General features: G+C 51.2%; 2 protein-coding genes across 2 annotated transcripts; one reads left to right on the top strand and one right to left on the bottom strand.

Moving 5' to 3' along the window:
* The first annotated feature begins 3,120 nt into the window (after positions 1-3,120).
* LOC121661181 (toll-like receptor 2 type-1) lies at positions 3,121-6,464 on the top strand. Its single transcript, XM_042021069.1, has one exon. The coding sequence runs from the start codon at positions 3,121-3,123 to the stop codon at positions 5,743-5,745; it is 2,625 nt and encodes an 874-aa protein (XP_041877003.1). The 3' UTR covers positions 5,746-6,464.
* A 1,499-nt stretch (positions 6,465-7,963) lies between these two features.
* On the bottom strand, positions 7,964-11,312 carry GPR75 (G protein-coupled receptor 75). The gene has a single exon (XM_042021070.1). It carries the CDS (start codon positions 11,215-11,217, stop codon positions 9,685-9,687), a length of 1,533 nt encoding a protein of 510 aa, XP_041877004.1. The 5' UTR covers positions 11,218-11,312; the 3' UTR covers positions 7,964-9,684.
* Positions 11,313-12,549: the final 1,237 nt, after the last annotated feature.

The raw sequence follows: 12,549 nt of genomic DNA, 5'->3' as shown, positions 1-12,549 counted from the left end.
GCTCTGGGCAGCCTCAGCATCTCTCAGGCTGTGCCAAGGAAGAGAACCCAACATACCCACCTTCCTGCACATCCCTCCTTGTGGGGATTAGCTCAGAGGGCAAGCCAAGAATAATTATTTTGTGGGATGTCAGAATTCCCTGCAAGGGAGGGAACTCCCTGGCAGGAGGGGGAAGCACATCCCTGACTCAGCAGTCACAGCACCTGGTGCCCCCCAACAGCAGCTTTTGCCGTGATGTGAGCAAGCAGGCTCTTGCCAAACACGTGTTCCTCAGTCTCGGCTTCCCCTTGTGCAGGAAGCTCCATGCTCACAGCTATTCCTGCCCCAGCACCCACATCCACCTCCAGAGGGATCATGCTTTGCTCCCCCTCCTCTCCCATCCCTTCCTGACCAAGAGCTGACTTAAGTTTGCTCCTATACCTTCAGGAGGTAGAGCTGCTCCACACAGACAAGTCCATTTCCAGGTCATAAATATCTTACATTGTCATCCAGCACCTAAATCCAAGCCCACCTTAATAAGAGAAGCTCCTGTGGGGTTTGGTCTCCTCAAAGCTGGTGCTGATCCTCTTTGGATTTGAGCAGCTCTTGTGCAGGTTCAGATCTCCTCCTTTAAATCACATTTCCAGTGCACAAAAAACCTTTCCCTGCAGAGAGAGACAGAACAAGTGGCACATGACCTGTTTTGGGAATGAAATCACTGGTCCTGCTCTTGGCCACATGGTGTGGACCTTCCTTGCCCACTCAGACCTGTCTCGTGTCCTGCTCTTCCCTCAATCCCCAAAATAAGAGGTTGCTTTAAAAAAAAAAAAAAATACACCAAGAGGGTGTTGGATGAAACAAATGACAGAATAATTCCAGTGCAGAGAATTGGTGGAATAGCTGTGCTTGTACCAAAAAAATGTCTTTTTTACTTTGTCTTTTCCAGCCATGACTGACTCTCCCTGGGATTTTACTGGCCCTGTAGTTGTTCCATCTTCCCAAAGGGAAGAACAGCTGGAGGTTCACAAGCAGCAGCACTGTATTGAGATGGAGACTTGTCCAACTGCAGGGGCTCACCCCACACTGACAGCAGGAGCAAAAATTTCTCCTGACATATTCCAACTTAGGAATTTCCTGTCCCTGTTATCAAAGCAGCTTGGAATCTGCCTGAAGAACAGATGACTGCAGGGCAATTCCCAGAACCTGCCGCAGCAGGAAAGTGCCGGTCAGATCAGACAGCACAAACCACCTTGGGTTTTCCAGCCCCCAGGGCTGGCCAGAGGGGCCTCTGGGCTGCTGGGAGTTTTCCGGCCACTGGTGATTGTGTAAGAGTGGGGAAAAAAAATTGGGAGTGATATAAAGGCAAGCTGTGACTCCAGTGAAAGCTCCAGATAATTACTAAGAGTAAGTTTCTTACCCAGGTGTCCCTGTGGGGCATCAACTGACCCCAGGATGTGTGACGGCCTCTCCTCTGACCTCCCACCCCACTCAAGCAGTTTTTATATTATTTTATTTGAGGGAGAGGCAAAGGTGAAGTTACAGTTGATGTCATTTCATGGTTATGAGGAGTTTGAGTGACTTTGGTCATCAGCATGGGGTAATAGCACAAGGAACCTGAATTTCTGAGTGAATGAAGCCAGGGTCAGCTTTGTCTGGATCATTCCTTCGTCTCTGTTCCCATTAGAAGTGTTGTTTTTGACGGAGCATGAACACAGCACCACGGTGTTGCTCCACCCTTTGCTCTGTGTCCCCCCGGGAGCAACACACCACGCTCCCCGGCATTCCTGCTCCCAAGGCCTGCAGTCTGTCCCTGGCGAGCTCTGGCCAACCCATGCACTGCTTGCTGAACTTGGTTTTTCAGTTTTCTCCCCAACTTGTGCTGCTGAGGCTGAAGCAATGCCTCGGGACGACACCGTGATGCATTAAACGAGCAACTTCCACCTTTTATTTCCCCCTCGGCCACGGGTTGGGCAACGCCTGGCAGGGACGCGAAGGGGAAAACTTGACAGATTTCACCGGGGAGCATCATCTCCGGCACCACCTCCTCCTCCTCCGCCGGGCACAGGGGAGGGGGCGAGGCTGGGCGGTCCCGGGGGTGCCCCAGCCCGCCCCGCTCCGCTCCCAGCTCCACAAAAGGCACCCGAGGCAGCAGAAGGTGAAGGAGGAGCGCCCAGGAGAGCAGGTACAGGGGATCAGAGGGATGGGAGGGTGGCTGGAAGTGAGGAGAGAGCTGTGTGATAAATTCACGATGCTTTTCACGCCCCGGGGGTTCCTGGCTTGCTCACCACTGTGCCGGGCGTCTCTGCGGGATGTGGGGTGGATTGGGGAATCTGCTGGCAGTGGGAGACAGAGCTGGGAAGTCACTGGCGTCCCTTCCCTTCAGTTGAACCTGGTGGCCCAAGCCCGGTGGGCAGCAAAGGGGACTGCGGTGACACAGGTTCCTCACCTGGAGCTCTGCACCTGCCTCTGCAGGGAACAAATACACGGCCCGGAGCGGCGGGGCCAGGGACTCGTGACAGAGACCCGGGGCAGGGCTGGAACCGGGCAGCGACGCTCCCGGCACTGGGAACGTGGGGCAGTGACCTCTCCTGGCTGCTTCCCATATCCTGCTTCCAAGAAAACTTAACTCTGACAGGTAAGGCCAAACAAATGGTCACTGGCGAATCCTCGGCTGAGCAAAGCTCCAGGGGCTGGGATCAGGGGAAGATCCGGGGCCACACAATTACGTGCAGCTCCCTGGGATGTCCCTGAGCGGCCGAACAGGTTTTGGAGGGGCCAGACTTACCTGGTTGTTGTGCACCAGGATGGGAGACATAAAACCTGAGTCCCACGGAGCCATGAAGGGCATTTCAGATTTTCCAGGGGGAAGATGATATTGCAGGGGCTGCCTGAGAAAAAAAAAGAAATAAAAAATAATTCAGACTTCATCTACCATGACCTCATGATTAGTGCTCTACTTCAAATAATTCTCAGACACTCTGTTTCTCTTACTCTGAAGATGTGTTTTGTTTTGGTAGATAAAAAGGGATTCATGGATACAATTAATGAAACAATTTCTGGACTTGCAAGTAAATTAGGATTATTTTTTATGGTATTCTTTAAAATATTATAATGATGGATTTAACATTTCTTTTCTCCAGGATGAGGATCCTTCCTGGCTGCCTTCATTTCTGCTTCATTCCTCTCTTACTCATGAGAGCACATGGATTCCTAACATGGAGAACACCTCCAGCCTTCCTGGTTTATAACTACTCCTATTCAAACCTCTCCTCTGTCTCAGAAGCACAAGCTCCAAAAACAGCGAGAGCTCTCAATTTCTCACACAATGTCATTGAAAAAATAACCAAGAGAGACTTGGAAAGATTTGCCAGGTTGGAAGTTCTAGACCTTTCCTACAATCAGATCAGGGATGTTGAGCCTGGAGCGTTCCAGAGTCTGCTCAGCCTGGTTTCTGTGGATTTATCATTTAATTACGAGAAGCTGCTTCTGTCAAATCTCCCACCCCACCTGAAGCTCTCACCCGCTGGCAAAACTCCGGGGTCTTTGCAGCTTTCCAAGAATTCTGACAAATCCTATGGGGCTGCTCTGGAGCCTTCTGTTCCCACCGAAGAGCTGCCGCGCTCCGGAGTTCTGTCTCTCCGGCAAATCCTTAACCCCAGGCTCAGGAGAAGCACAGGGAATCTTCTTCGGAGGGGAGAGGGGAACACAGTGGCCCCTCCCACAGCCACACCCGAGCCCAGCCTCTGTGGAATTCCCATTAACGGGACACTCGACCTGTCCCACAGTAACCTCACCACGGAAGAGCTGATGTTAAAACTGGATGAGGATCTCTGCCAAGCCCAGCTGGGCAGGATTTTGGAGCTTGACATCAGTCACAACAACGTGGAAATGGATCTTCTGTCACTGTTTGGGCTGTTCTTTCCAATGGAAAACACGCTGTCCATCGACGCCAGCTCCAACAAGTTAACCATTAACATCCTGGATGCCGAGTCCATCTGTGAGTTCCCATCCCACCAGCTTTTGTTCCTAAACATCAGCAACAACCCCATCAACAGCCTGGATACGCTGTGCCTCCCTTCCAGCATCAAGGAAATTGATTTGTCCTTCACCAACATCAGCCAAATTCCAGTGAATTTCGCTAAAAAATTGTTTAACTTGGAAAAAATGTACGTTCAAGGAAACCACTTCATCTACACAGCATTCTCAGAAAGCGGGAATGCACTTCCAACGTGTGTCCCTCCCCCCGGAACTGTACACATCAGCGCCATCTCCTTTGTCAGGAACGTGGCTGGAACACCCATTGAAAGCCTTCCCGAGAAAGTGAAACACCTGGGAATGTCCAGCTGCTCCATTGTGGAGCTGCCAGAGTGGTTTGCTGAGACAGTGGAAGAACTGTTATTTCTGGACCTCAGCAGCAACTACATTTCTGTACTTCCCAATTTCCCCTCCTCCCTGCAGCATCTCGACATCAGCAACAATGACATCGAAGTCATCCCCCCCAGTCTGAAATCCCTCTCCAACTTAACAATATTTATGATTCAGAATAACAAAATTGTGGCTATGCACACCGAGTATTTTCCATCAGCCTTAAAAAAATGTGATTTCAGTAAAAACAAGGTGAAGGTGTTGTCCTTAACTGATGCCCTGGAAAAGCTGGAACATCTAAACATTTCTGGGAACCTGATCACACATCTGGAGCCCGCTGGGCGCCTTCCTGCACTGACCAGCCTGGACAGCAGCCACAACCTGATCCCAGAGCTGCCCGATGGCTTTGGGGAATCCCTCCCAGGGCTGAAGTATTTTAATCTATCAGGGAATAAGATCTCCTTTCTGCAGCATGGCTCTCTCCCAGCTTCTCTGGTCGAGCTGGACATCAGCGACAACGCCATCACAACCATTGTGGAGGCCACGTTTGGCCCACTGACGAGTCTGAGGGTTCTGACTGTCCAAGGGGAGCATTTTTTCTGTACCTGTGACCTGTACTGGTTCGTGAACGTCTACATCCACGAGCCCCAGCTGGAGATCAGGGGCAGGGGGGCCATGACGTGCAGCTTCCCCCCGGAACGCCGGGGCTCCCTGGTGGGCAGCAGCCACCTGACCCTGCTGCGCTGCTCCCTGGGTGTCCAGCTGGCCGTGACCGCCGGCGCTGCCGGCCTGGCTGTGCTGGCCCTCACCGTGCTCTGCTGGCGCCTGGACGGGCCCTGGTACATCAGGATGGGCTGGTACTGGTGCATGGCCAAAAGGAAGCAGTACGAGAAGAGGCCAGAAAACAAACTCTTCGATGCCTTCATCTCGTACAGCGAGCACGATGCCGACTGGACCAAAGAGAACCTGCTGGAAAAGCTGGAAAATGATGGATTCAGGATATGTTACCACGAGAGGGATTTCAAACCGGGGCATCCCGTGCTTGGGAACATTTTTTACTGCATAGAGAACAGCCATAAAGTGCTTTTTGTTCTCTCTCCCAGCTTTGTGAACAGCTGCTGGTGTCAGTACGAGCTGTATTTTGCCGAACACCGGGTCCTGAATGAAAACCTGGATTCCCTCATCATGATCGTGCTGGAAGATCTCCCGCCCCACAGCGTCCCTCAGAAATTCAGCAAACTCAGGAAACTGCTGAGAAGGAAAACCTACTTGAAGTGGAGCCCTGAGGAACACAAGCAGAAAATATTCTGGCATCAGCTAAAAGCCGTCCTAAAAACAACCAACGAGCCGCTCGTGCGAGCGGAGAACGGATCTGCTCTGGAAATGCAGGAGCTGGAATGAGACCCAGGGAACTGAGAGGGCTGTGCCTGGAAAGCCTGTGGTCAAACAAAAGCACTTACCTCCTGCAAAGGCTGCTGAGATGCCCAGGGCTTTGTCTGGATCAGCTCCAGGAGAGGCTCCTAGGGGGACTGCAGCATGCCTGTTATTGCCTCTGATAAAGAAACCTGAAGGGATGAGACCTGAGTGCCAATAAAAAGCCTTTTCCTCCTGGATGTTTGAATTTGTCCAGCTATTCCCAGCATTTCTGTAAGTGCTGTGGATGTCACCTGAAAGGAAGAACTGCTCAAGTCACACTGCATGTCCTCGCTGCCTTCCTGAGGTGGTGGCAGTGAGAAGCGGTGTCTTAGGACTGGACTTCAGATTCCTGATTCTGGGACAGCTTAAGGTGGGAACACCTGTGTGCAGGTAAGAGAGCCACAAACCACGCTGGTACACAGGGAGCAGCTCCTTTCTGTGCTTTGGCAAGGAAAGATTAAAGATTGACTTAATTCAGCCCTCTGAGAGAGGCTAAACCCACACAGCTGCAGATTTTGGATTCAGTGACTGCTGGAAGAGATGAGACTTGAAAATATTTTGTAAATACAGAATAAAATATACAACCAGACAGTACAAAAAGAACGAGCTGAGTGTGTTGGTCTCTGCTGTTATATAACCGGGGTGAGCTTTGTTTAATTACAAATCTCTGGAGAATAAGCAAATTCTGTACATTATTATTTAGATTTAGGAAAGTTCCACCTGACACAGTCACCTTGACCCATTTCTAATGGATTCAGTGCTACCTCTGCATAGTCCTTGCCCTTGCCTAGTGCCACTTGATAATTTTATTTATTGTGCTTGGGAAAAAACAAATGAAATTCAGCTGATCCAACTTTCACATTTAAGGGAAATCAACAGACTGTGACAGAAACTAAACACCCGGTGAGGACAAATGATTTGGTTTAGCACGACCTGGACTTGCTCCTATGATGAGCAAACCCAAAAAACTTCCCCCCAGAAGATCCCAGATCCAGGAATGCAGAATGTCTGTGTGCAGCATGTTTGGAACACAGACTCTGAAAAGGAATTGGCTCTGCTGTGACAAAACAAGACCAAGACCAACCTATTTGCTGCCAAAAGGGGGAACATGAAACAAATATCTCCATTGACAGAGATCCCTTGGAACTCATTGCAAACCCACCTTTCCTCAGCAAAATGATTTAGCATCATCAGCTTTGAGGCTTTATATATTAAGGATAAAACTCACAATCCTGCAGGCCAGCAGCTGAAAAAGCCAGCTCTTACCACCACAGAGATCTAGGGCTTAAAAAGACCATGAATTATAAAAATACTACAAATATTTTTGTTCATTTTAGCAACCAGAAGTCACTTGTTAACGAGCCCCAATTAATTAATCAGCTGTTTTTCTAATAACCTTTACGCTTTCCTCTTTCTAAACCACTCAGTGGTCACATTTCTCCCTTCCTCTCTTCCCACACATTTTCCACTTCCACATTCCGCTGCTTCCCTCTCAATTCCATCGCTGCTTTTTAAGCTTGCAGTGACTCTTTACTGGTTCTTTACTGGAGCTTTACTGGTTCTTTACTGGTTCTGTGCTCAGCAGGTTTCTGATAGACGGGGCTAAGGGGAAAAAAAGAGAAGTTACACTCCAGAAGAGGCTAAACCAATTATTTTATCAAAAATTTGATTATTTCAGTTCATGATTCACTGCAAAGTTGCACCTGCTTTCAAAATCCAGTTTTGATTTACTATATCCATAAACCTCCCACAAAACTGTTATTTAGTACAACTGGCAACTTAAATTTTGTTCCTCCTGCAGATTAAAAGGTGTTGCAGTTTCCCGTCTGGCGCTATGATACTGTAGAGATTAACACCAATATTAATTACACGGGTGGTGTTAAGGGCACAGCTGGCATCAGGAGTTAACACAGAGCAAATTACAAAGAGCTTTGATGGGGACGTCAGTTCTTTTGTCACATAAAGGCAAGAAAACCTCCTGCTTGGCCCCTTCTTGCTTTACTCCCACATGAATACTCAATGCAAATTATTTATGAGGTGTGAGTGGTTTAATTTTGAGACCTGTGATGAAGTTCATGTGATCTAAAGGCACAGGAGAAGTTGCCCATACACACAGCAAACCCCCAAAGCTACCTCATGTATATTTTTCCCTCCAGTACAATTTGTACTGAAGAGAAATTCAAATACAGAACAGCCAAACAAGACCTCTTCATTATCTTTTATACTGTTTAGAAAGAACCACATTATTCATTTAGAGAAAAAAAATATCTGGGCAGAGAGAAAGGACTCAGGGAAATAATTTCAATTTTACATTTGTATTAGAAAGTTGTTCACACTGGTTTTATTGCAAGAAAGCTGGTTTGAATTATTCAGAATTAATTCATATTCAGTGTTAAACAAAGAACAGTGTTCCAGGAGAATCTTGAAAACAGTTTAGTTAACAAAAAGCTGGAACCAACAACTCACAGACAGCAATGATGTGGACATTTCCTGTTTCTAAAGTAACAAATCACCTTCCCATCACTGTCATTTTCCTGAAGGTGTCCAATTTCCTATAGCAAGGCATCAAAAGTCTGTGGCACAATTATTTTGGAGACACTGAGGCTCTGCTGAGGTCCACAGAAGCTGAAAGGTGATTGCTTGTTTGGAAGAGATCTGGCCACTTAGAGCAAGAACTGTCAGGAATTCAAATGCCCCTGAGTTGTTGTCTCTAAGGGAATTCCCACAGTAAGTGACAACACAAATGGTTGGATTGATTAAAAAAATATTTAACTTCTGTTATTTGCTTGCTGTGTAGACCAACGGACAAAATTTCTAAGCAGACAGATGTAATCAAACTGATGTCAGACTTCTTAACAAAAGCTCAAAAAACTTGTCATTCTGGTTTTAAAAATATTAACAGCTGTCAGTTCTGCCTGTCAGGAATAGCCAAATCCCAATTCATACAAAGTCAAGGGCAAAAGAGCAAGCAGCAACACGACTCTGCCTGACAGCTGACCAGTTAGGGAATTCTAGAGGTGACTGTGCTCCTCCTGGCGTATCAGTCCCATAATATTGCAAAATTCATCTTTATCCTCAAGTAACGCAAATAATTAGGTAGTGCATGTTATTTCCATCAGATGTAAAATAGTTCTCCAAATTATTTTGGGATACATAATGCCACCATCATGAAAACCCCAATGCCCAGCAGATACTAATATATATACTGCAGTGGTTTATTCCAGTGCCACACTTCTCCAATGTCCCTCCCCAGTGGCAATCTAACACTGACCAAACAAAACCTTGTCCCACTTAAAGAAGCCAAGAGTGAAATCCCGAACTTTAGCTGAGTTCATGGGAATTTTGCCATTTACCTCAACAGAACCAGGGTTTCACCCTGTGAAGAGAAAGGGCTTCTGTTATTACTGAAAAATGCTGATTCTTCCAACCTTCTGCAACGGGAAGAGCTTAAACTCAAGTACACCAAGCATCTCCCTAGTTCTTCCTTCCTGAAAATACAAGGTATTTATAATACTCTGTCTTATCATAGAATGGGTTGGAAAGAACCTTAAAGATGATCCAGTTCCATCCCCTGCCATGGGCAGGGACACCTTCCCCTATCCCAGGTTACTTTGAGCCTTGTCCATCCTGCCCTTGTGACATAATGAACACGTAATTATGGAATCTACTTTTTTTTTCATTTGTCCAGCAGTAAAATTTAGTAACCAAACCACCCTCGTGCAACAATTCCACATCTAAAATATCCCCCTTTCTGGCTCGCCACGGGAACTCCAGAGCGCGTCACGGAGGCGACAGCTCCACGTTTGCTTCAAACGCGAACGGGAACGGCGTTTGTACTCATTGGCAGCAGTATCATGGAGTCCGGAGCAATTCCTCCGCAAAGCAGAGCAGGGGACCCTCTGGAACGGCTGGGTGGTGCCAAGGCTACACGGAGGGCAGTGGTATGTGCCTGGCGGGAGCAGCGCCGCAGTCCCACCCTGCGCTGCCGGAGTGATGGAGCGCGGGGATGCAGGGCTTGGCAAAGCCGAAGGCGGAGCCCGCGGGCTGCAGGCTGTGCGGGGTGCTCACCTCCGCCGAGGGGCTGCTGTTGTACACGCTGTAGTAGGGCTCGATCCGCGTGTTCATCGGGGTGGAGCTGCTCTGCCCGTAGTGCTGCTGCCCCGCGGACGCCTTGGGACTCAGCACGCTGTCCTTGGAGTGGCTGGCACCGCACGCCTGCTCCAAACCCTTCTTCTGAGGCTTTGGAGACAACATGTAGGCTGAGTTGGTCTCGTGGTGGGACGACTTGTTCCTGTTGACCTCCAGGCTGCCTTTGCCCATGGCTCGAAGCCTCGTCTTGTGCTTGCAGCAGAAAAAGACCAGCGCTACGTACTGCAGGCACCAGACCACGCGTCTCTGCAGCCCCGCGCTGTTGCGGGAATATATAAAGGGATTTAATCCCGACTTGAAAAAAATGAGGGTAAACCCACACAGCTCAAACTGGTAGAGCACAAAGCCACCGCTGCTGGACAGCATGTCCTGCACCAAGGAGATGCCCAGGGGCAGGCAGCACACCAGGACGGAGAGCACGATGACCACGCACGTCACCACGGCCTTGGAGTCTTTGGCCGTGGCCAGATTGACGGCCGAGGCCAGCGGGAGCCGGCCAGCGAGCTTGGCGTGGCCGTGGGGTGGCTTGGTGCAGCTCTGGGTCCTGTATAGGGCGGGGACGGCCCCGGGCCCCGCGAAGAGCTGAGCCCTGGGGGCTCCCACGGCCACCGCGGGCGGGCACTTCCTCGCCCGCGCGTTCCTGCGCAGGGCCTGGGCGATCATCACGTAGGACACGGACACGACGGCCACGCAGCAGATGAAGTCGGTGACGTAGAGGTAGAGGATGAGCTTGCCCTGTCCGCTGGGCAGGCTGGCCATGGGCAGGCAGAGGCGGGAGCCGCGGGTGCGCAGCGTGGCCAGCGTGGCCAGGGTGAAGCTGGCGGCCCAGAGCAGCAGCGTGAGGAGCAGCGAGCAGGGCGCGGAGGCGGCGCGGTGCGGATGCTTGCCCAGCACCATGCGCAGCCGGTGCAGCGCGATCACCGCCACCGTCTTGAGCGACATGATGATGAAGCCGGAGCTGGTGAGGTGGAAGGTGAAGCAGAAGGTGCCGGGCACGCCGCGGGCCGGGCCGAAGAACAGGACGAAGGCGAACATGGGGGCGGCCACGCCGCAGATGAAGAGGTCGCAGAAGGAGAGGTTGAGGATCATGAAGTCGAAGTCGGTGCGGAATTTCCGGAGGGCCGGGTCGAAGAAGGAGAGCAGCACGATGAGGTTGCCGTAGGAGCCCAGGCAGAAGACGAGGGCCAGCAAGGAGGCGCAGGCGGCCAGCGTGGCGGCGTGAGTGCCCTCCCGCAGCTCCGCGGGGCCGCTGCCGTTCGCGCCCAGCTGCTCCGCGGGCCCGGGCGGCAGCCGCCCCGACCCGTTCATCGCCGCCCGGCCCCTTCACCGCCCGCTCATCGCCGCCGCGGGGCTCCCGCCCGGCCCCTTCGCCGCCCGTTCACCGCCGCCTCAGCGCCGCCCGCCCCGCCATGGCGCCCGGCCCGGCCCCTCCCCGCTCCGTTCCGCTGCCTTCGCCGCAGCGGCGCCGGGCCGGGCCGGGCTGGGCGGCGGGGACAGAGCCGCAGCCCCCCCGCACCGCCAGGCACAGGCGGCTCCGGGGGAGGCGGCACCGAGCTCCCCAAAGCCCCGCTGGCGCTGCATCCCCGCCACTCCAGCTCCGGGAGCAGCGGTGATGCGAGCGGCTGGAGCAGCACAGAGTGTGGTCTAGAGAATCACAGAAGGGTTTGGGTGGGAAGGGGACTGCAAGACCATCTCGTTCCTCTCCCTGCCATGGGCAGGGACACCTTACACTAGCCCAGGTTGCTCCAAGCCCTGCCCAACCTGGCCGTGGACACTCCCAGGGATGGGACAGCCACAGCTTCCCTGAGCAATCTGTGCCGGGGCCTCACCAACCTTACAGGGAAGTATTTCTTCCTAATAGCCAACCTAAACCTACTCTCTTTCAATTTGAACCCATTCTACATTGTCCTGGCACATGATCTTGTAAAGAGGCTTGCCTCATCTTTTCTTTAAGTTCCCTTCAGGTACTGGAAGGCTGCAATTAGATCACCCTGACGCTTCTCTTTTCCAGGCTGAACAATCCCAATTCTCCCAGCCTTTCCTCACAGCAGAGCTGCTCCATCCCTCTGATCATCTTGGTGCCTCCCCTGTACTTGCTCCAACAGCTCTGTGTCCTTCCTGTGCTGTGACCCCAGAGCTGGATGCAGAGTTCCAAGTGGGGTCTCCCCAGAGCAGAGGATCTGTGCTGACTGTACACCAACAAAACACCTGCCCCAACCCAAAACCTGTTCAGCATCAACATCAAAGTTCTGCATGCTGCCTCCTGCCCTGCTTACACTTTTGCATCACTTTCCTGAGCCAGCTCAGTGGGGCCAGGGTGCTCTTTGTATTTACTCAGAAGCACAGGATCTAAGGCAAAGCATCTTCTATGTTCCCATGGGGACAGAAAACATAATCAGCATTATTTCTTTATCTGTTTGCTGCCAACTGCTGTTGCAAATATAGTAGTGATGGAGAGTGTTGGATATCTGAGCATTAAAGGGATGGTTTTGAAGTACTTACAGGACTACGAGGGTGAGGAAACGCTCAGCGGACATTCTCCGAGGCAGACACAGCTGAGGGGCCTCCGTGGCACTGGAAATCCAGGTGGAAGAGATCAAAATCCAGCCAGGCAAGGCACAAAAGCACTATGAAAATACA

The sequence above is a fragment of the Corvus kubaryi genome, unplaced genomic scaffold (genome assembly GCF_017639235.1).
Source record: "Corvus kubaryi isolate FWS band 111438036 unplaced genomic scaffold, C.kubaryi_AGA036_p1.0 37103, whole genome shotgun sequence".
NCBI classification, from domain to species: domain Eukaryota; kingdom Metazoa; phylum Chordata; class Aves; order Passeriformes; family Corvidae; genus Corvus; species Corvus kubaryi.
The sequence above is the reverse complement of the archived record's forward strand: the minus strand, read 5'-3'. Positions and strand labels throughout refer to the sequence as shown.